Genomic DNA, 26,651 nt, shown 5'->3' on the forward strand with positions numbered 1-26,651 from the left:
GATCAAAGAGCTGAGCTGACAAAAATAGCGAGTAGACCTATGGCGGTGACAGTGGTCAAGTGGCAGCGTCCAATAGTTGTCTGAGGGCACGCTCGATGTTGATGCGGTGGCCCAGCCGGGTGACGCCCAGCTCCACGTAGTCGTCCTTGGTGAGGGCGGGCAGGTGCGAGCCTTCGATCTCGTGATCCTGGAAGCGCTGGCGATGCTCGGCCAGCCCGACGCTCTCCAGCCAGTCGCCCACGTCGTACTTGTTCCACAAGCTGAGCGGGCGCTGCCTCCAGGGTCTGAGCGCCAGCAGGGGGCCACTGAGGACCGGCGATGGGCACGGGGAGGCGTGAGGGGAGGGCGAGGGCGAGCGGGAGCGGGTTCGAGCGCTGGCGCTGCGCATGACGAAGCGGACCTCCTTGGGCTCCGACGGCAGGCTGAGGCTGGACGATTTCAGGATGGTCAGGGCGCGGCCCGAGCTCAGGTCCGGGCGCTCGGAGCAGGGGGAGGGGGAGGAGCCCAGGCCCGACGGCCTATCGGAGGGGGAGGGAGACGGGGAGGGGGAGGGGCTGCGGCGGGTGACGGGGTAGCGACTTCCCGGTCGGACCGTGTAGGTGGTGCCGTATCCTCGCTGGGAGATGGTGTGCAGCTCGCCCAGACTGGAGAACAACCTGTAACATCACGCAACGGTTAGCATCTTCGCACGTTAGCATTAGACGCATGTTAGCATGAGAGCGCAGTGCTAGAAGGTGAGACGTGAGAGGCGGTTAAGGGTCCGACTTGACTGTGCTAGGTGCTAAAACTGCTTAGCCCCTGTTAGCATGGAGTGCTATAGGGGAAGAATTTAGAAAACTCAGTCTCTTTGGAATTTAAGACCCTTCAAAGTCAAACACAACATAACATAACATAACACATATGTACAGTGTTAGCTAGAAGTGCTTGTTAGTTTTTTAGAGCAAAATCAGGAAAGTCAAATGTAACAACAACTTAAGAGGAACATTAGAGAAGCAGCTCTGGCAGGCTGGCCGCCATTATAAATGTTGTCGTTGTCAGTTAGCTTTGTGAAGTGATGCTAAGATTAGCTGTACTGTACATACAATATACAGCTAGATACTGTATAGCGTTAGTTAGCAGACGTTAACGTCTAAGAGCGAGAACAAGAAATGTTTACCAGAGATAAAACCTACGATTTGCTCTCTCCACTCTCCACACATCTGCAACACAAACCACACTTTGGGTTACAGCGCACACACACCCACACCCACAAAAACACACAAATTTACACACACATGCGCGCACACAAACGCAGACACACAGGTAACGTACCTGGCCCCACCTACTGGGGACCTGCGTCCAGGGTCAAGGGGGCTGGGCTCCTCCCCCAGGGAGTGGCTATCTTTGTTGAGGAGGTGGAGTCTGTTGGCGAGGTCCAGGCCCGACTCGGCCTTGCCGCTCAACTCCAGGGCCGAGGCTGACCCTTGGCCGCCCAGCGCCGCGGGCCGGCCCTCCTCGTCGCCGCCGCCTCCCCACAGCTTGGAGCGCCGTTGGAAGAGGTACCGCGGCTGGCGGGCAGCGGCCGCGGAGGCGGGCGAGGATGGGAGCAGCTCGCTGTCAGAAGACTGCTTGAGCAGAGGGTCCCTGAGGGCCGAGCGGCCACGGCCAATGGGCGAGCGGAGACGGGGTTTGAGGGCCGAGGAGGGGTGGCCGGCGGGTGGCGAGGAGGGCGACGGCGGGGCGGGGGGCGACGCCAAGGTGATGGAGGGAGGCAGCGAGCCATCACGAGGCTCCTTGTCATCATCCCCTGTGTCGCCCTCACCGCCACGACGTGGGGTCAGAGAGAGGGGGGACGGAGGGGCGGCGAAACCAGGAGGCGGTGTCACCAGACCGATGCGCCGTAGCTCTTCCCTTGTCTCCTCGTCACTGGATGACAATAACGCGGGTGGGAGGGTCACTGTATAGGCACCGCCTTCTTCCTCTGAGCTCCCAATAGTCAGACTTCTACGCCTGTCAATCACAGCCGAGTGGCTCTCATTGGCCAGGTTGGCCAGTGGGACGGGCCTCCAGCGTTCAGGGGAGGGCCCCGCGGGGGACGTAACGCCGCCCTCAGCTTCGGGACGCTCCACCTGTCCGTCAGGGAAGAGAGGCGGAGTTATGCGCTTGTGCCGGAGCTCAGGGCTGCTCTGAGGGGTGGTGCGCTTGCTTCGCTGCTCAGGGCTGGTCTGTGGGGTGGTGCGCTTGGAGCGAGGTTCGGGGCTGCTCTGCGGGGTGGGGACGGGGGTGCGCTTATGGCGACCCTCCGGGCTGGCGGCCGGGGTGGGGATGGGCGTGGTGGAAGCCGAGGCGTGTTTGGTTCGTGGCTCGGGGCTCGGCGTGCGGGCGGTGAGCGCTCGTTCTCGTGCGGCCAGAGCCAGGGCGAGCGGAGACGAAGGATCTGAGGAGGAGACAAATGTTCGACTGTGCTCCAATTACATTATCATCATAATTCTTACCGAGAGGCTTGCCGGTGAGCGGGTGCAGGAAGGTGTGCGGGGTGGGTGAGGGTGAAAGGACTGGCGCAGGAGGAGGAAGCTCGCCCAGGTCGTCCATGGAATGACTCTGAGTCAGGAGAGGAGGCGCTTGGTTGTCGGAAATGGCGCCCTCTACGGACAAAAAGAGGGAGGAGCGGCGGCCGTGGACGCGAGCGCGCTCAGACAGAACCTGCTGCTGGTAGAGCTCTGCCCTGCTGGGGCTACCGGGGGCACTCGTCTCCGACTTTGCATCCTGGTCTCTGAGGCCTGCACACAAGATAGAGGGGACTGGAACCTTCATTTAAGACTAGACCAGTCCCTTGGGACCAGAAGCTTCTTGGAACTACAACCTTCTACTCAAATGAGAACATTCTCTTGGGACGAGAAGCTTCTCTCGATACTACAACCTTCATTTGGGACTCGCACCTTTTCTCTGGACATCTACCATGCAACCACCTTCTCTCATATGAGAACCTTATCACTGGATAAAAACCATCTCTCAGGACAAGAATCCAGTGGGAATATGGCTTAGAACCTTATCTCAATACTAGAACCTTCCTTTGGGACAAGTACCTTTTCACGGGACTACAACTTTCTACTTAACCAGGATGAGAAACATCTCTTGGGACGAGAACCTTCTCTCTGGACTATAACCTTTTCTCAAAGTTAAAGCCATCCCTAACGACTAGAACTTTTCTCTCCCTACTAGATCTGTATTTCCAGACCAGTAACTTCACTTGGGACTAGAGCATTCTATTTCTCTCCAGAATTGAACCTTCCTCAGGACTACATCATTTCGCTTGGATAAGAACCTTCTCTTGGGACAAGATTCTTCTCTCAGGACTACAATCTTCACTTGGTAAGAGACCATTTTCTCAGGACTACAAATTTTTCCTCGGATGAGAACCTTCTCTTGGGATGGGAAGCCCTCCGGACTGCAATCTTCCCTTAGGACAAGAACTGTCAGGTGGGACTAGATCTTTTTCTTTAGACGAGTACTTTCTCTTACGACTAGAGCCCTCTCTGAAGACTAGTACCTTCTCTCAGTACTATAGCCTCTTGGGAGAACCAACCGCTCATTCAATGAGGCTGGAGACCACAAGGGGGCACACCTACCTTGCTCCTCCACAGGAAGTTGTTTGAGGAGAGGCGACTTCCTCCTCTGAGGTTTGGCTGGGGGGGCCTGCTGTCCCACATTGGCGTAAGGGTTTTCGATGGGTCGTCCTCGGCGGCGTGACAGCGGCGAGTGTCCGAGGGCGCCAGTGTGGAGAGACAGCGTGGAGGTGTGCGAGGAGGATACATGCATGGCGGCGGAGTGCATCTCTGGCTGCAGCTGAGGCGGCGTATCCTGCAGGATGATCATGGAGCGCGCCTTTCTCTGACGCTCAGCGTGGCTCCTGGACGGCGTTTCCGACAGCTCCTGAAGCCTGGGCTCGGACCCCGGTTTGAAGCTGGACCGGGTCAGTCCCTCCCCTCTGGCGGGGGGAGGAGGGGGAAGGAAGGAGGGAGGAGGCCCCGAGTCCAGGAGGAAGAGCGGGGACGGAGGAGGGGGCGGCGCCGTCTGGGGAGGCGGCGGGATGAAGCTGTCAGTCAGAGAGGAGCTCCGAGGAAAGCGACTTTCGTGGATCAGAGCTGAGATGCGATCGTCCTCAGGGGTGCCTGTGTGGTAACCATGGTGACACATCAGCATTCTAATTGACCTTTTATTACTTTATAAATGATCTTTTGTGTCTCATATAAACATGAAACAACCAATCTTTAGATTTTCTGAAAATGAGTCTTTGACTGAGCCCTCCGACCCAATGTGACGTAACAGTGGGACTAATTTACATAATACCCGCCCTCCGCCAAGTTTCTCTGCCGATGACTTATTGTATCTCTGGACAAAAACCTCTTCGGACTCGAACTTTGTTTCTGGACTTCAACCTTCTCTCGGTACAAGAACCTTCTCTTGGGACAAGAACTTTTTCTCACGACGAAAATTTTCTCCTGGTACCAGAACCTTGCCTCCAGAGTAGAACCTTCTCTTCAGACAAGAATCTTGTCTCAAGACTCGAACATTCACTTGGGAATAGTACCTTCTCTTGGGACTATAACATCTCTTAGGAATTCTTAGGAATAAAACCTTCTCTTGGGACTACTACCTTCTATTGGGACGAAAACCTTCTCTGAGGACAAGAATCTTGTCTTTAGACTTGAACCTTCATTCACGACTTGTATCTTTTCTCGAACTAGAATCGTCTCTTCGAATGAGAACCTTCCCGAGGGACCAGAACCTTCTCTTGGGATGAGAATCTTGTCTGAAGACTAGAACCTTCACGTCAGAGTTAACCGTTCTCTTGGTACTCGTACCTTCTATTGGGACTAGTACCACCTCTCTCAGCTGTAACCTTTTCGTCCCTCTTTACGAGAACCTTCTTGGAACTAGAACCATCTCTTGAAATAAAACCTCGAAAAGACTCACCAAAACTTTTGGTTCTGGACATTCCTCTGGGAAGCGCCATGGTGCTTTTCTCTGGGCCCGACGGCGGAACCAGACCCTGACGCTCAAACAATGACTACACGCACACACACGCACACAATGAATTACACAGTGTTACTGGCACATCGGTGTGCATTTTGTCAGATTTCCCCCAAAGGGCGACAAATGAATCTTACATTTATCTCGGCCTGAGTGATTCTCCGGCTGGTGGGCCTCTGCTTTACCGTGGCCGCCCTGAAGTCGTCGGAGGGCCGGGACCGCAGAACCACTTCCTGTGTGTTCCCCGCCAACATGTCGTCCAGTTTCTCTGCAGGTTGGAGTTTTGTTGGAACAACTTTTTAAATTCTAGTTTTTATTTTTCCCGGCCGACATGAACTAACATGCCGACTTTTCGGACCACCCGAGCGACTATTTTTCCAAAAAGCAACTTTAACTCCCGCTAAGAAACAGACAACACGAGGGAAATTAGTTATATACAATTCATTGAAAAAAAGACATCAATGAAAAACTAACACTCTCACACACACGCCAACACAAAAGTAACACTTTGACCAACATTCAGCATGAACACAACAGCACACGTTGTGACCTTGATGATCACATGACTCACCAAAGCGCCTCCTCCTGGCTGCACACAGGGAAAAAGTCAACGAAATTTCTTACATATTGACTTTGTGTGCGTGCGTACATGGGTGTGCGTGTGTGTTTTACCGATGTCCTCCAGGTCAGCAGTCATGGACTTGGATCGTAGTGTCAACGAAGTACTGGGGGCTCTCTTGGGAGGAGGAGGGGCTATGAAAGCAGAACCAATCAGAGGCCAGAACCTCGTTAAAAATGAGCAGTACAGTCAACCCTCGTAGACGTGTTCTTGTCTACTTGCGTCCAGCGTACTTGAGACTGCATCCTTGTAACCTAGTGTACTGGTGTTTGAGCATCCTTGTGACCTGGTGTATTTGTCTACTTGTTTCCTAGTGTACTTTTATCCAAGCATCCTTGTGACCTAGTGTCCTCGGGTCCTAGTCTTACTTGTGTCCTAGCGAAGGTTGACTTTCTCAAGTGGTAAAAGCAAACCTTTCTTCCTGATAAGATTGGCGTCCGACTTGCGGGAAACGGACACGACCTTCATCAGCAGGCGGCTGCCGCCCTGCCGGATGAGTGCCACCACCTGGCGATGGCCAACCTTCACCACGTCGGCGCCGTTCACCTGCACACACCAGCAAAGATGAAAGCTGAATTTAAAAACGTGCGTTCACATAGTGTATTTTGGTCATTTGCACATGGCCCCTCCCAAATAAACAAAACAAAACAACCAAGCAAACCTCGATGAGGAAGTCCCCGGTGCGTAGACCCGCTCTCCAGGCCACGCCGCCCTGGTCAACAGACTCCAGGTACTGCAATGCGGGGAACGCCGGTGTGGGGGCGAACTCCTCGATGGGGGTCTCAGCTTGCAATGGTACAACGGGATTTCAGCATTTATATTATCAAGAATCTTTCAAATGTAACATTAATAACTTCTTCATTCTTTTTAAAAAATGAGTGGCTTGGCCTATCTATCCAGCCGTCTTTCCCGGTCGTCCGTCTACCTTTGGCTCCCCGCAGGACAAAGCCGAATCCTTCGCTCTCTCTCTTCTGCAGCACGGCCATCTTCTCCTCGATCACGTAGTCGCTGACGACAATTCGATCGAAGCGTGAGCAACGATTCAACAATTAATGCGCTCATCAGCGAGTGCGCGACTCACCTGTAGGAGGTGTAGTTGTCGTACGATCCCACCGTGTAATGTCTGAACAGTCTCTTGGTGCGGTCCTCCCTAGTCTCTGAAACACATTCACAATTCACTCTGAGTTTTTTTTTTTGATTATTGCATCTGTAGCGTCCCCGTTGACCTGCACCGTTTCCACGAACAACGCGGCAGCGAACAGAAAGGAGCTAGTTTACAAAAGCACAGTCAGTGTTGCCAACTTGCTGATTTGGTCGCTACACCACAGCAACTTTTCCAACCGCTCTAGCAACTATTTGAACAAATAACAAAACACACTGCAAAAATCACTGCTTTTTGTACCGCAAATAGGGATTCATTCACAAATTGGAAACTGTGAACCTGGTCAATTTATCTGTTAAGAAAAACATCCTGGTTTCAATTATTGAATGCAAATTCAAACTGGTGAGGAAACTGGAAAATCCCAGCAGGGGGATTAAAAACAAAACGCTAAACTAGTTTGGAAAAATGTCATTGCTGCAAGCGAAGGAACAAAAATGCGCTCTCACATCCGGAGGTGGGACTTTTGTGAAAAACTAATTCTGAGATATGATTTCACTTCAAACGTTTACCCAGTCGGGGGTCGTAGTGTCTCATCTGAACTTCTTCAACGCAGTCGGCAGGAAACCAGCCAGTTCTTCCTTTGACGTTTCCTTCCCAGAATCCGCCTTCGCCGATGGACAGAACTGTAGATCCACGACACATTACAGGGGTTAGCGAGCCGTAAAATAATGTTTGAGGATTATGCCGCAGTCCTTGGAAAATAAAGTCTTCGCTGGACCCCATAAATTTGCTGGTCTGGCTACCTTTCACCCTCTCGCCGCGGTGCAGCTGGATCTCTCCGGAACCCTGGGGTACATGGGAACGCGTGGCGATGAAGGTGCGTCCAGGCACGGCGCTGTACAGCCTCTTCTTCCTCAACTGTGGAGTGAGGGGGGGCGAGGACGGGGGGCTGTTCTCCACATGACCGCCACTCGGACTGAACATAACATGAACATGTATGATTGATGATAAGGTTAAATATATATATATATATATATATATATTTTTTTTTTTTTTCCTTCATTTTAATAATAAAATACACAAGCTCAAGTTTTCATTTTATAATTTATAATGTAGTTATTTCAATTAGTGTATAAAATAAAAGAAACTTGCGAAATGTGTATTTGTAATTGTTTATGATTTACAATCAATCAAAATTAACATAATTCCCCCAAAATAAATGCATGTAAAATATGTAACATACAGTGTAGTTTTAGTAATAAGAAATGTAACTATCACTAAGCAATAAAAAACATTTTTTCGTTAGTAATAAAAGTTCAAATGTGGATGTAAAATACGTTTTTTATTGTTTCATTTGAATAAGACATATTTGTAAAGGGTACTATTTATAATATTTTTCTTACAATTGATTTGGAAAATGGATGTTTCATATGTATACATGTGAAATATTAGTGTCATCTAACTTTTGCATGTTTCATGGTTCCATAGCGGTGGGACAGCGCGGTACTTGTGTGCGTCCTTGCAAATGTGCTCAGGTTTCTTTTGACGACTCCCCGGATTTCTCTTCCTTTCTCCTCCTCTGCACGCACCCAATTCCCAGAAAGAGAAGTTTGAGCCGTTTGCGTGAGAATCATTTCTTTGTTTTTCCGTCTCTCTCTCACTGTTTTAGAACCAAGGTGATTTGTTGCTTGCGCTTCCGTAAGGGGTGACAACTCGTGACCACTTGTACCTTTTCCTCTCTTTGCAAAGATTTCTCTCTCGTCATAAAAAAAAGAAATCAATCACAAACACAAGATCGCCCCCGTACTTATTTTGTCAGAATAATTCATAAAAATAGACACGGTGACAGTAAAAGTGGTGTACATTTCAAATTGGTTATTTTACTATTTCATTATTTACTGTACAATCAATCAATTACCCATTTAATGAGATAAATAATATTGTCAGTTTTAATAATAAATTATAATATTTTGTTTTGTCATTATAAGCTCATGATGGAAATCAATTAATTATTAATTAAATAAAGTGTTAAATCTATTTATACAAATGTTTATTGTACATTTAGTCATTCGTAGATGAGGTAAACGTTAAAAAAAGTGAGTGTAAGTCATATGTTTTTGGAATCAGTTTATTTTAGAATTAATATGTTATTTTTTATCACTTTATCAAAGAATCAATTACCCAATTATTTCATGGCAGCCATTTGGCCCACCCGTGCGCTCACCTGAGTCGGCGCGCGTGTCGGCGTAGCGAGTGCGTGTGCGTGTCCAGGTGCGCTTCCAGGCTTTGCATGGACGGACCGGGGGAGGAGGCGGGGCTTTCCAGGGTGTTGTCGCTGACCGAGCGAATCAGAGAGCGCGGTGACGACAGACCGTTTCCTGCCGGGGACCTGATGGTTCCCAGGCGGCGGCGCTTGGTGTACGACGGAGATTCTCGGAAGGGAACTACTTGCACGCACACGCACGCAAGCAAACACACACACACACACACACACACACACACAAAGAGCTTCAGAACTATGTTGGAGTAAATCTCCCTTCTAAACCCAGTTTCCCTTGTGGATAAATGACAATAATAGTCTATGTAAAAGGTATAATAATATAGTGAGGCTTGCCACTGACCAACGTCAGAACTTTTGTGGATCTTGATGATTTCTGCCAAATCAAAGTTCCCGGCGATGATGGCGACCTGGAGAAAGACATCCATCATTGTTACACATACACTACCGATCCAAAGAAATTTTGATCGGTCCCATCTCAAATCATCTTTGCCCATTGAAGTGAATGGATATGCCATTAATCTGCTCCAGCCTCACACAAAATGTTTGTCATGTGTTTTTTTACAGGGGCGCCTTGAGGTACGAGTTTAATTTGTTCCGTGACCACGCTCGGAACTTAAAACACATCATATTTCAAATCATCTTTCCCCACTCAAATGACTGGATATGCGATGGATCCACTCCAGCCTCCAAAAAAACATGTGATTTTAATCATAAAATTCCATCCATTCTCCGTACCGCTTATCCTCACGCGGGTCGTGGACGTATTGGCGCCTATCCTAGCTAACTAAGAGGCTGGGTACACCCCGAACTGGTCGCCAACCAATCGCAGGGCACATCTAAACAAACAACCATACACACTCACATTCACACCTACGGGCGATTTAGAGCTTTTAACTAACCTATCACGCACGTTTTTGGATGTGTGGGGAAACCGGCGCTGCCTTTTTAAAAACAATGTTTTAGCGTGCATGCATGCTACCGTATGTTTTAAGCTGGCGTATGTTTCACCATGCCTGCGTCCAATAATACGGGGCGCCTTATGTATGTGTTAAATGCAGAAATAGACCCCGTAACTGAGATTGCGCCTTTTAATACGGTGCGCCCTATCGTCGTGAAAATACGGTACACGGGGTGTAATTCTCTTTGTTTTATGTTCAGTTTGATCATTAACGTCAACTGGGAGTGGCAATAAACAGTTCAAAGCGTCTTTTTTTTTTTTTATTTCACGTTTTTGCTTGCAAGGCAAAGCAAAAGAATAATCGGGACAGGAAGTTGCGTCACTTGTATCTCAAGGCACCGCTGGAGTGTATCTTCACAGGAATGTGGCGGTGGAAGTTTTGACCTGAAAGGCAGTCTGGTTGTTGTAGTTCTTGATGTCCTTGTTGGCTCCTCGGAAGAGCAACACTCTGGCACAACTGTCCTGCAGGAGGAAGCAACGAACACATGTGACCAGTGCTTGGCAAACTTTGTTACAGCAAGTACCACCGTTATTTATGACCGAAATGCTTCTCTGCTTTTTGGTGAGAAGCCGATGTTTTTGGTGAAGCTGACCCATGTTCTACTGCTGATTAATAAAGAACAGATGTTGAAAGCAGGGAGTCTACTCTTTGTTTTGGTCAGTTCGGTGCTTATATTGCCACAGATCTTGAAAGCTCAGTCAAATTCTCTAAAACAGCCGCAAATTTGGGGAACTCTGCTTTGAAAACGGCTGCCAGTCAATAGGAGTTAAATGCAACAGTTAAATACAACTGAACTTCATCGAGGAAAATGTCAAATAAAACAAAAACGTCATTGAAAAATGACTGGAGGTAAATGTTACATAACTGTACCGAAATAAATGTTAAAAACTAAACAGTTCTGAAAGATGAGATGCAAATTCATTGTATTTCAAAGTAAAACACAACTGAATGTTTTCTTCAGTGCCGTGTCTGGTTGGAAGATGGCGTTTGAAATGCGACGGAAAGAATGTCGCCGCATAGCACGCACTAGAGGGCGCCCTCGGACCGCACTTTGGAGCCACCGTCTTCTCACCTGATTGTAGAGAGCGCAGAGGTGCAGCGCCGTGTTTCCCGATGCATTCTGGGAGCTCATGTCAGCGCCGTAGAACAGCAGGTGCTCTAAGTGCTGCACGTTTCCATGGCGACACGCCTAAACACGCACATACGTGATTACGCTACTAAATCTGAACATATAATTGCAGCTTTGATTTGAGCGAGTGATTGGGCCCGCGTGTGGGCGTGTGAGTGTTTGTCACCTGGTGGATTTCCTGCCATCCGTTCTCGTCAGTCATGCCTGTAACCATGACAACAAGTAGCCTTTTATCACTCGAAGTGTCTTTCACCAGCAAACCGTGATGAATGAAACAATCAGCACATTATTTTATAGAATGACCTCCTGCAACTATGGTGCAGTGACTTGAGGAGGTTCATTTAGACAAAGGTAGTGCTTTGCTATCTCATGGCTTGTAACCACGATGTGAAACCCCAACTTGAAACCCAAACCCAGGCTCGAAACCCTACTTTGAAAACCTCAACCTTCCGTGAAACCCTAACCCTTGCTTGACACTATTTGATGAAAGGTTTTCCGAGCCTTGCAACGTTGAAGGAGGAAATTCGGAGTACCTAATGTGGCGTGGTCCTGCAGTAGCAGCTCGCAGCAGTAGGGGGCGCCACCCACCATGGCAGAGTGGTAGAGGGGAGTCAGCCCCCTGCTGTCCTTGTAGCCCGGAGAAGCTCCCAGGTCCAGCAGGGTCTACAAAGTACCGGAACCGAGTCATCATGCGGGTCCGCTCAGAGGTGGGCTGCCGGTTGCGGCGGCGGTGGCGGTCCTTACCGTGAGAGCGGCGCTGTTGCGGCACATGACGGCCCGATGCAGAGCGGTGATACCATCCCTGGTGCGGAAGTCCAGGTGAGCGCCACCGCTGCGGAGAACTTTGATGAGCTCGCAGCTCTCCTCCAACTGGACGGCCAGGGTCAGAGGGCACTCTGAGGACGAGCACATTGCGCCATTCGTTCAACTCATTTGGACTTCAACTTCACTTGACATTTTGCCAACAGTAAGCGAACAAAGTTTAGAAGGAATGTTTTAAGTCATCTTCAATCACTCTTATTTTCAATGCAGTTCTTTTTTTTTTTTTCGAAAAGATTTCGACATTTCCAAAAACATTTGTACGTCTCGTATTTGAAATTACCGGTACCTGTAAAACTTTTTTCAAATATTTTTTAAAAATCTTCTTTCATCTTGTTTCACATAATTGTTAAAAGAAAGAAATAATTGAAAAAAATACAAAATAAAGATGCTTTTTTTCAAATCCGTTTTTCTCTCTTTTATCATATGAAAGAAATGTTATTCAATTCATTTGAATCTCATTCTTTTTTTAAATCACATAAAAAACATTTTCAAATATATATTTTTCAATAATGACTTTCATCAATCTATTTTTAATGAAATTTCTCGAAATCGTTTTTTTTTTAAATGACATTTTTAAAGCGATTTGGTGGCTGTCACGACTTTAATTCCTGCTTGGAAACATACAACATTCGCAAAATCATTTTCTTGCGAGGAATGTGTCATATTTTGCCAGAATTAAAAACTCATCATGAATGTATTTGAAGACCATATCACCAGCAATTACAATCAAGTTGAAAGTTACGCACCGCCGCTGTCCGAGTCGTGGAAGTTGGGATCGAGACCTTTTTCCAGCCATTTGGAAACCTTCTCCACATTCTTCTGGTGGACATGTTCCATGAAGCGCTTCAGGTTGGCCTGCGACAGGAGAACAAGTCAGTCGGCTCAGGTTTTCAGGCATTCGTTGACTTATTGTGACATTCTTTGCCTACTTTGGTGTGCAGCTTGGCCAGCTGCTTGTCGTCTACGTAACTCTGCGTGTAAATTCTGCGTTTGTAACGAAACTGCAAGACAACATCGGCACGCATGTCAACGCGTGGAAAAACAACTTGTTCGGGCTGTGTTCGGAATCACGGGATTCTTATGTCGCTCGGTCCACGATATAAAAATCCCTTTGTAGTCTATTTCTACTGGAGTAGGTTCTACTTGACAACATTCTGATGAACTAGATTCTACTAGTTTACAATATACAGTACCATACATGATTCTACGAGACTACATTCCACTTGATCGGTTTCTACTTAAGTAGGTTCTAATACACTAGACAGATTGTACTCGAGTTGAGATGCGTCGACTACATTCTACTTGAAGATTTTCTACTGTACAGGGAACCCCCGCATATTCCCAGTTGGCTTATCCTGCCTTATTTGCTGTTTTTGTACCTCGTCGAATAGAAATAAATCTTCTGTGGCATCCATCGGCAACTTTTTAGTGAGGGTTTTTACGATCGGCAACAGAGCTCCAGGGGTTGACTGTCGCGGCTACGGAGTGATTCCGAACACAGCCTCGCTTAAGTGAAGTTGTGTGGGAAAAAGCGCACCTCCAGATATGGGATGGGCGTGATGGGGGGGAGAGGGTACTCTTTCAAAAGTCGCTCCTCGTCCAGAAACTTGCCAGCTCGGCCGTTGAACGCCGGCTGGAAGAGACCATAGTTCAAAACATCCGAGAGAGACTGAGTCAAGGTGACCAGAACCCTCTGCTTACTGGTCCAAACGGGTAACTCTGGGTCCAGGCGCAAACACTTCTGAGAGAGCCAGAGACGGACACACGGACACGTTCGATGGGACACTTCTTCACTTTTGCATTCCCGTCACTTCCTCCTCCTCCGGCCGGCCGGCGGACAAAAGTGTGCTAGCTAGCGTGTGTGTTACCGTCTGCTGCAGGTCCGGGATGCCGATGCGGACCACGATGCTGTTTCCAGAGGGCGTGTCCTCGGCGGCGGCGTCCCGGGCAACGGTAGAGCCTGTCGGGTTGCCGTTAGTAACCGCCTGTTGGCGTGGGCGATCATGTTTGGTGTCAGCAGCCGGACTCAGAGGCATGTGGCTGAAAGACAGGAAGTCGCACCGTCACACGACAGCCGACGCTACGAAGTTTCGCTATTCGCAGCATCCAATCAATTTTCCCCATTGAAATGAATTGACGTGCCATTAATCCGCTTCAAACCCCACAGACAAAAAAAACACCACAATTTTTCGGTACCTGTTTTTAATGAAGAAAAATAGTACTGCATTGTAAAATATATATTGGCAATTTTTCACACGGTTAGTTCAGTGTAAGCGTCTTCCTCCGTGCTCCTTGCCTGTGTTTTCATTTGGTATTTGTATTTTGGACTGTTTGACCTGTTCAATAAACGTCTGAAAGTGTATCACGACTGTGGCGCTCCTTTTTTGTCTTCGGCTGGCCTATCTGAAGCTCGCAAATTACGTCCCACAACTGCGAGTTAAAAAAAGAATTTGACCAAGCGACAGTTCGTAACTCAAAAAAAAATAAAAAATAAATAAATCATACAATAAATTGGGGGACTCAAAAGTCAAGGCACAACTTTATTACTAGTTAAACAATATATATCAACCTATGATCCCAAAACACTTTAACATAATTTCTCGTTTTCCAACAATACCCTAAAAAGTCAATTACTGCAAAAATACCAACAACGACTTTGCTAATAATAATATTTTTTTTTTTTGAAACAACAAAAAAGTTGTGGATATTTAGCTTTCGGGGTGAAATTTTTGGAGGAACCTAAAATGCACTCTCACCTTCACAGGTCAACTTAATTTGAGCTTGTGGAAACTTCTTAATGTTTCGGTCATGTTGCTCATGCGCTCGCCATCATCTGCCCCCCCCCCCCTTCTTCTGCAAGGCTAATAATGGCTGAGGAAAGTTACATCACTTCCTGTTTTTGTACTCAGAGAAAACTGTGCACACACACACACACACGTATTCCGAGGAACAACTTCTCCCACAATGCATTTCTTCTTCCAACAACTTTGTCATGTTAACAAGTCGCTGTAGTACAGTACAGCTGCTTCTCTACTTCCTGTTAATGAAGACGACAAGTCACTAGATGAAGCTCCAAATTGAACGGCTGCTCGCGTCCCGGTGAGTCGGCGAGGGCACGAGTGGTGTGTTGTCATGGCAACTGGAATAGCAGGGAATCCTGTGCTAACCTCACTGTGTCACTTCGCGTGTGTGTGTGTGTGTGTGTGTTCTACATGTTCACTGTTGCTATGGCAACGCAGCTGAACAAATTTTCGCAGTTTGCCGTGTGAAAACTACGTCCTACCTGCTGACTCTCGCTCTTTTTCCGTCCGGCTCTGACACATCTGGGCCATCAAATGGCGGGCGGGTGGTGCTCGCCATGGCGAGATGTTTGCGGAGGGATTTGGGGGAACAAAGCTTGCAGCTGCTCCTCCAGACAACGCGGCGCTCACTTTTTAGATTTGTGAGAGGGGGGAAGAGGGCCAATGGGACTCTTAAACTGGAGTCAGTCCCTTCAAGCTGTGACTTGGAGCGCCGTTGTGTTGTAGTTGTGTTGTATCGTCTAAAAAAAAAAACTTTACGACATATGGGAACCACCAATTAAGTTTTCAAGAAGGAGTCTTATTTTTTTAATTAAAGTCCTTATTTTTCGAGAATATAGTCTTATTTGTTTCAAGAACAAAAGCTGTATTTTTTCCAGAATAAAGTACTATTTTTATAGAACTGAAGGCAAATATTTTAGAATAAAGTCCTATTTCTTAGAGAAAAGGTGTAATTTTTCGAAAATATTTGCTTTTTTTCCCCAAGAACAAAAGGAGGGTTTTTTTTCCCGAGAATAAAGTCCCACTTGTTTCCATTTATTCATTATTTATATTTCAAGAATAGTTTGGTAAGAAAAGGCATTTTATTTCAGCAACAAAACAATTTAAATCCACTAAATGCGTATTTTTTTATAGAATACAGTCATTTCTTTCGAATAAAGGCGAATAATGATAGAAATATCACAGAATAAAGAATAAAGTTGTATATTGCAAATTCACTTCTGAAAATATGTTTCCTTGGTTGAACTTTGACTTTATCTTGGAAAAATACAACTTTACTCTCGTACTCTCTCGTGAGATGACACATTTTTATCTCAACAAAATATGTCTTTGTTCATGTAAAGGTTAACTTATGGTCTTGAAAAAATATGACGTTCCCATAACATTACAAGTTTCTTTCTCGAGAAAACATCAATCTGTTATCATAACGCTCGGATTTATTTCTTGAAAATAGTCAACGTTTTTGATTGCGACTGAGATGATGTGGAGGGTCGTTGTCAAAATGTCTCCCCTGTCCCCAAAAAGTTTGACGTGCCCTGCTGTAGCAGACGGGAAGTGAGGCTTCTTTCCTCTCCAGGTACGAGTGGTTTATTTTGGGCTGGTGACAACACTTGACTCAGACTGTTGAATAAGTGATGACGAGCGAGGCGATCGAGGTTTCCCGCATTGTCTTCTACAAAGCTGACGATCCTCAAGTAAATAATCACCAGCCAAAAGAGCGTTCGGCGTCAAACGCCAGGACCTTGCTCTCGTATGATGTCAGAACCACAAGCTTGCCGATGTGGTTCCATGCTATCCCTGCACTTGTACACCATGAATTCAACTTTGGGCCTGGCCACAGCAAGTGAAAACAAAAAAGGTAGTCTCTATCAACCAGAATGTTGATCAGAGGTGGGAGTAGCTCACAAATCAAACTCCTCGTTCAACATGGGTCCTCGGCACAAAGATGCCACAAGATGGCGGCCAAGTAATACTGTTGTCTCAACGAAGCGCCTAAACTCGCTTCAGCCTAATGCCCGCGAAGCAATACTTTGGTCTAGATGAAGCTCCGAAACTCACTTAAACAGAGTTGCTTGGCACCAAGAAGCCACAAGATGGTGCCAAAATAATACTTTGGTCGAAATGAAGTTCCGCAAGTCGCTTCAGCATAATTCCTTGGCACCTAGACGCCACAAGATGACGAAAAAGCAATACTTTGGTCGAAATGAAGCTTCTCAACTCACTTCAACATAGTTCATTGGAACCAAATGGCACCGAAGCGATCGTTTTTTTAAATGAAGCTCCTCAGACCGCTTCCAAATCAAAGTCAAGTCCAGTCTTTCAATCCCAAGACCTAAAACTGCTGACTTAAGCGTGACTTGACCCACCAACTGTTGTCGTGTTGCGCCACACGTAGCCTCCTACCTTTTGGCAGCACTCCCATCAAACTTTTCCAACGAGCGATCTGATCCCGAGCCCGACGGCGTTACAGCTTCAGGCTTCCGATCCGTGTCCGATCCGGTCCACTCGGAGGAGGACGCTCGGCGGCCTCGAAGTCCGGGATCTGGTCGGGGCGCCTCAGGTGAATGGCGGCGGGGAGACCTTCAGACGGTATTGTGGGAGCTGGTCGGCCCATCCTGGGGAGGGGGGAGGAAGAGCGAGAGGAAGATGGGGGGGCGGGGGCAGGATGTGGAGAAGGGGAGGGTGAGCAGGGAAAACAAAAGCATCAGGTTGGTGCAGGCGACATGGAGACGACATGATCGGGATCTCTTTTGGAGGCCATTTTGAGACGTTCACGCAGGCATTGTGCTCAGAGCAGGAACGCCCTCTGATGCTAACTTAGTGCTACGAGCTATCGTCACCAGAAAAAAAACAGCTACAGCTACCCTTTTAGCAGTCAACAATTGTGCAGCTTGTTACTATGGTGACACAGAAAGACATGTCAGAAGCCAAAAGAATCTCCACTCTCCACAAAAATCACAACTACTTCCTGTGACTCACACTTCCTGTTTCCTGTCTGTGTGGGCGAGGAAGGAAAAGGTGAGAAGCTGGACCACTCTGATAACACACGCACACATTGCAGCCACTCGAGACATTGCATACATTTCATGACATTCGGAAAGTTGAACTTCAAGTGAAAGATTCAGATGAAATCCAGATCCTGCTCCAGATCTGATCCGCTTTCGCATCGGATGTGGTCAATTATCATTGTGAGTGCGTGCTGGAAAGCACAAGACACCAGATGTATACATTTCGTGACATTCAGCAAGTTCAGAAACCTTGCGATCCAGATCCCGCTCCAGATCTGATCCACTTACACATCCGCATGTGGTCTCGTGTGTGTGTGTGTGTGCGTGTGTGTGTGTGTGTGGTGAAACACTTGATGTATACATTTTGTGACATTTGCAAACTTCATGTAAAACTTAAGACGACAAACCATGCGATCCAGATCCTGATCCGCTTGCGGTCACATATCCTTTGTGTGTGCTGAAAATGTGGCTCCCTTTGCCCATTGCCATGGCAACCAATGACAGGAGCTGATAAGACCCACTGTTCTCACTCTCACTCACACACACACACACGTTATCTTGTCAAGTTTCTCACATCGCTCGCAGCCGAAGCACGGTGGCTTGTTGCTGTTCTTCGAGTGGACACAAGACACCAAATTGTCTCTGAAGACTCATGCGTTACCATGACAACCACGTCATGTGCCAAGGAGAGACACTTTCTGCTTCAAGTGGTCTTTTTTCCCTCATACCATGAGCAGATCAGCTCTTAGATAGACCACGGCCTACACACTCACTGCCGCACTTACGTAACACACACACACACACACACACACGCGCGGTGATGAGGGGAAGCTGGAGAAAAAGTAGAAAAAAGTGAGGAATAGGATACAAGAGAAGGTGTGTAGAAAGGAGAGTAGGATCAAAGAGGACTAGGAGAGGAAGCATGAGGAGGAGGATGTGAGGAAACGAGGAGCTAAGGAAGGAAAGGGAATGAGGAGATGACAAAGGACAGGAGGGAACGAAGGAGTCAAAGGAAATGAAGAAAAAGAGAAACCAGGAGGTGAGGGAAAAAAGAAGAGTCAAGAGAAGGCTGAGGAAGGAGATAAGGAAAGGAGAGGAGTCCATAAAAATGAGGAGGTGAGGAAAGTTAGGGAGGCGTCAAGGACACAAGGCAGTGATGAAGGAGATGCGTTGAAGAACGAGAAGGGGATAGGAGTTGCGATATCAACGGAGAAGTAGGCGAGGAAGGAGGAGTCAAGGAAATGAGGTGGTGAGGATGGAGAAGAGGTGAGGTAATTAGGGAAGGAGGAGAGTCGTCAAGGGAGCGAGGAGGTGACAAAGTAGATGTGTCGTCAAGGGAAAGGAGGAGGCGAGGGAGCAGGGAGGAGTCAAGGAAATGAGGGAGAGGAAACAAAGTGGCAAAGGAGGGAAGGGGAACGAGGATGTAAGGAAAGGAAGACGAGGAAAAAAGGAGGTGAGGAAGGAGAGGAGTCAAGGAAATGAGGAGGTGAGGAAGGAGAGAAGGTGGTCAGGAAAGGAGTTACGAGCAACGAGGACGTGAGAAAGGAGAGGGGGAGTGTAGGAAACGAGGAGGTGAGGAAAGGAAAGAAGTCAAGGAAGGTCCAGGAGTCAAATGGAGGCCTCCAAAGCAGCAGGGGGCAGCACCTTCACAAGTTGAATTGAAGAAACTTAACACTGCTCCTTCAGGAGACTCCTCCCACTCATCTTACCTTACATCACCTTATCTTAAACGCAGACGCGTTCGACTATTACGATGACAGGCCACGCCCAAACATGAGAGCACAAGATGGAAGGAGACAAGGAAGCCAAAAAAAGTGTCCCAAAAAAGTCGCACACATGAAACAACAGTTGTTATGACGCTGACGTGATCACACACACACGCACACACATGTGCAGAGACTCACCCAGCAGCGCAGCGACTTGTTCTCCATCCTGATGACTGATGGGAAAAAAAAGAAGAGGATGATGATGGAGGAAGAGGAGCAGGAGGAAGAGAATCTGGAGACGAGAAGATGAAGAGGAGAGAGGAAGAAGCAGGACGAGTGGAAGGCTGGTCGCTTCAGCCCACGCACACACACACACACACCCGCACGCACGCACACACACACACACACACACACACACACACACGTGAGCATGCGCACGTTATCTCCCACTCCAACGCGTGGGATTGAAAACACATCTCTCTTTCTCTCTTTTTTTGCCTTGCTCGCTCGCGCCACAGTGAGAGAATCGGGGTGATCGGCGTGGGTGTGGAGGAGCGGCCCCGTTGCCATGACGATGATGCACGAGAACAGGCAAGGGAGAGGGAAAGCCTTCACCGGCCAATCACAGCCCACCTGGTGCATGATGGGAAATAAAAGACGAAACCTTGCTCTGTTCGAATCGCTCCCTGACACTATTTTAGTTGTTCTCAAAAACTTAACAGAAAGAAATTTCAATCCGTTACAGCCACCCGTACACAATTCTTTTTGTTTCATTTCAACTGCCATCGTGCTGCTCCTTCTGGTATGTGCCCCTTGGCCACCTGGGAGCAGCATAATATAAAGTTACAGATATACACGGACACAGTCGCTCCTCAGTAAGCCACAGTAATATGAATCATTCTTTGCAGAGGATAAAGAATACATGTCAGTTTAGTTATATTGTCTCTCGACGTGTTCGCCGGCGTATTGTGTTTTGCATTGTTTGTTAACATTGAGCTAAATGGGGTTTACGAGGGCAAAGTCATGAGGTTGTTTTAAATACGCAAGGTGTAATTCTCTTTGTTTTGTGTTTAGCAAACAAAACAAAAAAGCGTGATCGTCTTCTTTTTAAAATTGTTCACAATCTCCCAGACTGTAGCAAAATCAAACAATTGGCCAAAATTCTTTCATAAGTCACTTGTATCTCTTGGCACCATTGTATATGTATATAATATTGTCCACTCTATCAAATTCCCTTGATTTTTCTTGGCTGGTCAACTGAGGACGACAACTTGCCTGGAGCAACATGGTCGCCGCGGTCGGCAGCATCCCTTCAAGGAAGCATATGGTCAAATGAGACCTAAGAATCTAAGAAGAAAAAACAAAGATCTCCTGTATTCAAAATGTTTATTTAAAAAATAACAACAAAAACTCGAATACAGATCACAATACTCACCGGCTAAGCAGCTGCAGTTCTAGGGCGCCCCCTGCTGGGGTTCTTCACCAATGCACTTCAGAATTCAGTGCTCGTGATTTTTTTTTTCAAGTCACTCATTAGTATGAAGAGCTAGAGGCCAGTTACCATGACAACCATGTCAATCACATAAAACGTGAGCGACTATTTACTTTTGAGGGATACTTTACCAATCTTAACCAACAATTTAAGTCAGTAATTCGTCAAACTATTTCCTCATTATATCATTAAACATCACTGTAAATAATACCATACTTTCAACTCTGGACTGACTGGACTACTGTAGCATAATCAGACTATATTTCTTAACACATACCAGCATGAAACATCAATCTTTTTTCTTGTTTAGATGAGATTCACATGTATTTTTGCTTAATGTAATTATAATTATTGTAGACATTAACACATAACATTTCAAAAACATTTATAAATACAAGCAACTTTTGGAAAAAGTAATATATTAATATATATAAGATAAAAGGTCTGGAAAAAACTCAGAGACCAGCTATTTCTGGTATATATTTCAGTCAAATTAACATTTTTGTTTTATTCTGTAAACTACTGAAAATATAACAGCCAAATGTCTAACACAAATATTGTCGCTTAGAGCATTTATTTGCAGATGAAAAATGGTCACAATACCAAAAATGGTCCAGTGTTTTTTTAGTCAGCTCTTTAAAATATTATAATTAATTTATAAAATAACAAAATGCAACATATATGACAGGACACCTGATCACGTAAAATCTCAGTAGGACAGATGACCTATTTTACATTGAGTACAGGATTTAAAGACAAACCAGCTTTGAGTTGAACACAGTTTATTTATTTAATTTAAAAAAATTTGCTCTCCGTGCAGTCGCTTTGTGTGTGTTTGATTTACGTGTCAGTGCGTCCCTCCAGCAGCAGGTCCACGTAGGCGCCCGTTACCAGACTCTCCTTGGTCACGCCCAACTGCTCCATCAAACCTTCTGCCACCTGCCAACGTAAAAGGACGAGTCGCCGCAACCGGACAACATGGATTCCATTAAGCTACGACTGAATTGTTCATATACTATATACACTAGTGAGGACAAAGACATGGACCTTTTTTCGAGCATTTATTCGATATCCTTGATCCTTGCCAAAAGCGGTACGACCAGTGGAAAAATGGCACTAATAACAAGTTGTCCTTTCCACTAGTGCGCTGAATTCTTACAAGCGGGGAAAAAGCATGTACTCGTACATGAACAATTCAGTGCACGAGTAACATATGGAATAAATGCACCAACGGATTTCCGTCGTCTGCCTTCAAAGCGTAAGCAAAACAAGCGCACCTGGTGGCCATCCTCCAGCATCTGGTCTGGACGCATCACCACCTGGAAACACGACATTCAAACACTTCACGAGAGACCGAGACTCAACATGAGGGCTGGGCGATATGAATGACATTTTAATCTAAAAAAATAAAAAATAAAAATCATATTCATGGATAAAATAGATGTATGGCCCAGCCCCAGTTGCCAAGAGGGCGTGCGTGCACATGACGAAGATGAGTGCGACCTCGAGTTCCACGTAGTGTCCGAGGCCCTCCACCGCGTCCAGGTGCACACGCGTTTGACCAATCAGGAAGAGACGCCGCTCCTTGCGCACCTCGCCTTTCACACCCAGGGCGTCCGAGAGCACAGCCTGAGACGAACACGCACACACGTAGTATGCATAAAGACACACACACACACACACACACGAGGGTTTGTACCTTGAGGCCTGTGGGGTCTGACGTGGGGCTGATGGAGTATCGGGACAGTTTGGGTCCGCCCGTGTCAGGACGCTCGTAGAAGATCAGCTGACCCGAGCCGTTCTAAACACAAGCAAACCAAACGTGTGTTGACGTTCATCCTCTCCACAAACACACACAGACGAACCATGAAGTCCCGCAGTTTGAGTCGTCCTTGGCGGCCGTGGAAGAAGGTGTCGTGCTGCCTGATGACGCTGCCTTCCGATTGGCTGAGCTGGGACGCCAACTTGGCGAACTGCAGCGGCTGGCTCACTTTGGCCTTGATCTCCACGTTGGACGGCATGTCGCGACTGAGCATGTGCAGAACACACAATGACCTCATCATCTCATGTCATACAATACGCCTTTACTCATACATACATTTTATGGACTGGTCAATGGTAGGCCAAGAAGGAATGAAGGATGGATGGGTGGGTGGGTGGATGGATGGAAGGAAGGAAGGAAGGATGGATGCAAGGAAAGAAAACGTGCAAATGTATTAAATAAAGTGGATACCAACTTTAAAACTATGTATTAAAACAATATAAACTCTTAACCGCCTCTGAAATATACTGACAGATTAAGGGACATAATCTTCGACACACAAGTCATATTTAGACATAAATTAGGTGATTAATGAGGGGGTTGCTAGCAAACTAGCAGGTGTCTCCAATGCTAATGTTGCTACTTAACTTAACAGCGTCAAGCTAACAACACTCCATCGTGCTAACCTACCAGCTACTCGTTCAGGTTAGCGAACAAACACAACAACTCGTCAACATACTCACAACTAAATGGACAGAAAGTTTCTGGAGTTGGTACACATGAGTTTACCGAGGAAACCGCAAGTCTTGAGATCAGACCATTAAGCATGCAAAAGGAGCCCAGTACGAAACAAACTGACTGCAGATCAGCGATTGGAAATCAGAGACGATTGGTAAGTGCATCACTCTGTGCTGTTGCTGGCGCCTAAGAAGACGTCTCACTCTGCTTAAAGGCTCCACCTCAATGAGTACAAAGTCCTCTCCAAATAAAATAAATAATATTTACATCTTCTTAAGAATGGGAATGTATCCAGTTGCTAATGAGGTGAGTTTTTTTTCTTTTCACAAGAATGACAACATGAGAATGGATGTATCGCACGTCAAACAAACTGAAAATTTTGCATCACAAATTTGTTCACACTGCTGAAAAATGATTTGCTCATATTTGTGACTGAAACCCATTCACATTCAAAAGTGAAATGCTCTTTCACATGCAACAGAAATGTCACATGCACTCACATACACAACTGAAATGCTTTAAGAACGAATTTCTTTATTGATGAGAATCCGACCGTTAGCATCAAGTTAGCGCCCAGCATGGCGAGCGGGCGCCAATCCGACGCGGTCGTTTCCTCTGTCGAAGATGCTGTAGTACTCGGTGAGGAAGACGTCCCCCAGTATCCACAAAGGGCCCTGGGGCGTCACGATGTCCACCGCCTGGAAGCCGCTCAGGCACAGCTCTTTGTCCCCCAGCATCTCCTGAGGGTCACGACAAACACAGTGGGATACCGAGTGTATATATAGCATATATACTGAAATGATGACCCTGTCTCAATTTACACAAAACTGTATTTTCTCAGTGTAAAATGTGGGCCTGTTTAGTTGAACACAAAGCTATTTTTCTGTTGTATGAATTGCAACAAGTGGTTACACAGGTAAATCTGACCTTCTGCCATCTATTGGAAGAACAATTAATTGTTCTCCCAGTGACTATACGTCACTGGCATAGACAGATGAAAAAAAGATATTTGTCATAAACACATTTGTTTAATTTTCGGAACGATTACGTGACATTGGATAATGAGTAATTGTCGACGGGGCCTTCGGCAGGTGTTCAGCCGGCCTCGGATGTTCCTCACCTTCCTGACGTACTGATCGGCCGTCAACGTGAACTCGCTGCCGCCCAGAACGAACGTCACGTGAGGCAAACTGGACAACCTGGCGCAGTCGATGAAGAACTGACACACACAGATCATGTCACAGATGATGCATGTGTGTGGAAGAAAGCGCACACACACCTGATGTCATAGCTGCGCTCACCTCGCCAATGCTGGTGGGCGTGGCTCCGATGAGCTGCTGCAGGATGAGGATGTGATTGGTGGGCCCGGCGATGAGGGAGGTTCCCGTGTCCACGATGGCCTGGCAGCCGCTAGGACAGAACGAGTTCACGCCTTGGACAGACACACTGGATACAAAAATCAATACAGAAAAGAATTACGTGATATCAGTCGTCTGTTGTTTCACACACACACACACACGCACATAACAAGGGTGTGTTAAAGAGCGAGCTCGTTTTGCACCTGTCCACGCGAATCTGCCAGTAGCCTTTGGCGGTGACGGGAAGCCACGTGATTGGTCCGTTGTACAAAGCCTCGTCGGTGCCGCCCAGCAGGAGCTCACCATCCGCGTCCCGACCGCCGCCCGACCTCCTGCGGTCCGCCAAGATACCGACGCGGTTTACGTCTGCGGTTCTCAAACCGGGATCGGCGAGCCGGAGCGACTACCTGCTGAGGTAGAAGGAGAAGACGGGCCGATCCAGGGAGTCGCCCGCCATCATGTTGTCGAAGACGGGGTTCCCCAGGATCTCGGCCAGCGACGGGTAGGCCATGCCAAGGACGCCGTCGAAGCGCGCCACCACAAAGGTGGAGCCCGGCTCGTACACAGACTCCCCGAACTCCTGATTGTGCACCCTCACGCCGCTCATCTGCACATGAACACGCACGAGTCATTCAGGATCACCGCTCACACGTGACCGAAACCCTCTCACGTGCACTACTGAAACAATCTCATACTAACTAACTTTTCAAGAGCGGTGTTGACCTTGAGCGTGTCCCTGGCCATGACCCCGAGCAGGTGTCCCGATCCGTAATGGATGCCGAACGTCCGACCATCGTGACGGTACGAAGAAGACTCAAACGCTCGGAAACGGTTGTGCACCGCTGTCAACACACACACACACACACACACAGGTTGTTGGCCTCTTATCATCAAACACGGTCAAACTGTTCTGACACTTAAATCAAAGAAACCCATGGAGGTCACACACTGTGTGTGTGTGTGCATGTATATTGTTTGTTTTGTGCATGTATGCTGTGTATGTACGTGTTGTGATCATTTGTTTTATGTGTGCGTGCATGCACTAATGTTTGTATGCGTGTTTTTCGTGCATGTACAGTATTTGTGCCGTGTGCGCGTTACCGCAGGCCTGGCTGACACAGTACGTCGACGGCACCCAGAGGTCCGCTGACCCGGTGTCAAAGACCACAGAGAAGTTCTGCTCTGGAGACCCAAGACTGATCTGACCGAAGTACTGAGCCTGACAAAAACATATTTCCGTCAGCTTCCACAATCAAGGATGACATCATCAGAATGTATGGAAAGTCCTTTGAGCGTTGACTCCCCATCCTTAACATCAAGACAGTCTAGTGGGCTTAATTGAGTGAGGACAAAGTGCGTACTGGTCCATAGCTTCCAATCTTAAATTCTCCTCTTACGTCCATGAAGTTGTAGAGCTTCTCGCTGGATCGGCCCAGGCGCAACGACGGCGTCCCGGCAGGGAAGCAGTGAGAGTAGCGCCGGCTGAACGCGTCGGGCCGGTGCTCGTGAAGAAAGTCTCGCAGCACGCCGGCGGCGCGCAGCTGCGAGCGGACGGAGCGCCCTCGCTGCAGAGGAACCCTGGAGAGCATCACCAGGCCTTTGAGCGTTTATCCCATTTTCGTACCCACTCCAACATACATGCACGACTACTTCCATTTGTTTTCAAGGTTTCCAGGCGATTTGTTACCTGAGCAGCGCCAGGCCGGTGGAGGCGCTCAACAGAAGCAGAAGCAGCTTGATGGCGTCCATCGTGTCCTCCGCAATGACGACCGGTCGAGTCGCGCCAGCTTATCAGATAGCGGGACGCCGCGCGCACGCTCGTCGCAATCAATACACGAGCGTGCGCGTGTTGACACGCTAA

General features: G+C 47.4%; 2 protein-coding genes across 2 annotated transcripts; both read right to left on the reverse strand.

Annotated features, from left to right (window-relative positions):
• Nucleotides 1-50: 50 nt before the first annotated feature.
• On the reverse strand, nucleotides 51-21,593 carry shank3b (SH3 and multiple ankyrin repeat domains 3b). The gene is given in 28 exon segments (XM_061668528.1): nucleotides 51-656; nucleotides 1,173-1,199; nucleotides 1,312-2,416; nucleotides 2,475-2,759; nucleotides 3,609-4,151; nucleotides 4,957-5,050; nucleotides 5,151-5,281; nucleotides 5,585-5,602; nucleotides 5,686-5,766; nucleotides 6,046-6,178; nucleotides 6,294-6,418; nucleotides 6,558-6,640; nucleotides 6,714-6,789; nucleotides 7,304-7,417; nucleotides 7,538-7,710; nucleotides 8,959-9,181; nucleotides 9,356-9,422; nucleotides 10,358-10,435; nucleotides 11,047-11,163; nucleotides 11,270-11,307; nucleotides 11,637-11,766; nucleotides 11,848-11,999; nucleotides 12,672-12,780; nucleotides 12,855-12,926; nucleotides 13,463-13,720; nucleotides 13,722-13,965; nucleotides 17,130-17,341; nucleotides 19,639-21,593. Coding segments are annotated over 26 exon segments (5,073 nt in total). The 5' UTR covers nucleotides 13,962-13,965; nucleotides 17,130-17,341; nucleotides 19,639-21,593; the 3' UTR covers nucleotides 51-55.
• A 2,405-nt stretch (nucleotides 21,594-23,998) lies between these two features.
• nots (nothepsin) lies at nucleotides 23,999-26,539 on the reverse strand. Its single transcript, XM_061668450.1, has 9 exons — nucleotides 26,478-26,539; nucleotides 26,188-26,368; nucleotides 25,892-26,009; nucleotides 25,514-25,632; nucleotides 25,198-25,397; nucleotides 24,994-25,122; nucleotides 24,734-24,878; nucleotides 24,553-24,651; nucleotides 23,999-24,172 (listed from the first exon to the last, which is right to left on the reverse strand). The coding sequence occupies exons 1-9, from the start codon at nucleotides 26,537-26,539 to the stop codon at nucleotides 23,999-24,001; spliced, it is 1,227 nt and encodes a 408-aa protein (XP_061524434.1).
• Between the last annotated feature and the right edge of the window lie 112 nt (nucleotides 26,540-26,651).

The sequence above is a fragment of the Phycodurus eques genome, chromosome 22 (genome assembly GCF_024500275.1).
Source record: "Phycodurus eques isolate BA_2022a chromosome 22, UOR_Pequ_1.1, whole genome shotgun sequence".
Classification (NCBI taxonomy): Eukaryota; Metazoa; Chordata; class Actinopteri; order Syngnathiformes; family Syngnathidae; genus Phycodurus; species Phycodurus eques.

Coding starts and splice junctions, on each gene's coding strand:
- nots (XM_061668450.1), bottom strand. CDS start 26,539: ATGGACGCCATCAAGCTGCTTCTGCTTCTGTTGAGCGCCTCCACCGGC. Junction 25,123..25,197: donor TTCTCCTTCTACCTCAGCAG/GTAGTCGCTCCG, acceptor GGCGGACCGCAG/GAGGTCGGGCGGCGGTCGGG. Junction 24,879..24,993: donor TGGCAGATTCGCGTGGACAG/GTGCAAAACGAG, acceptor TTTTGTATCCAG/TGTGTCTGTCCAAGGCGTGA.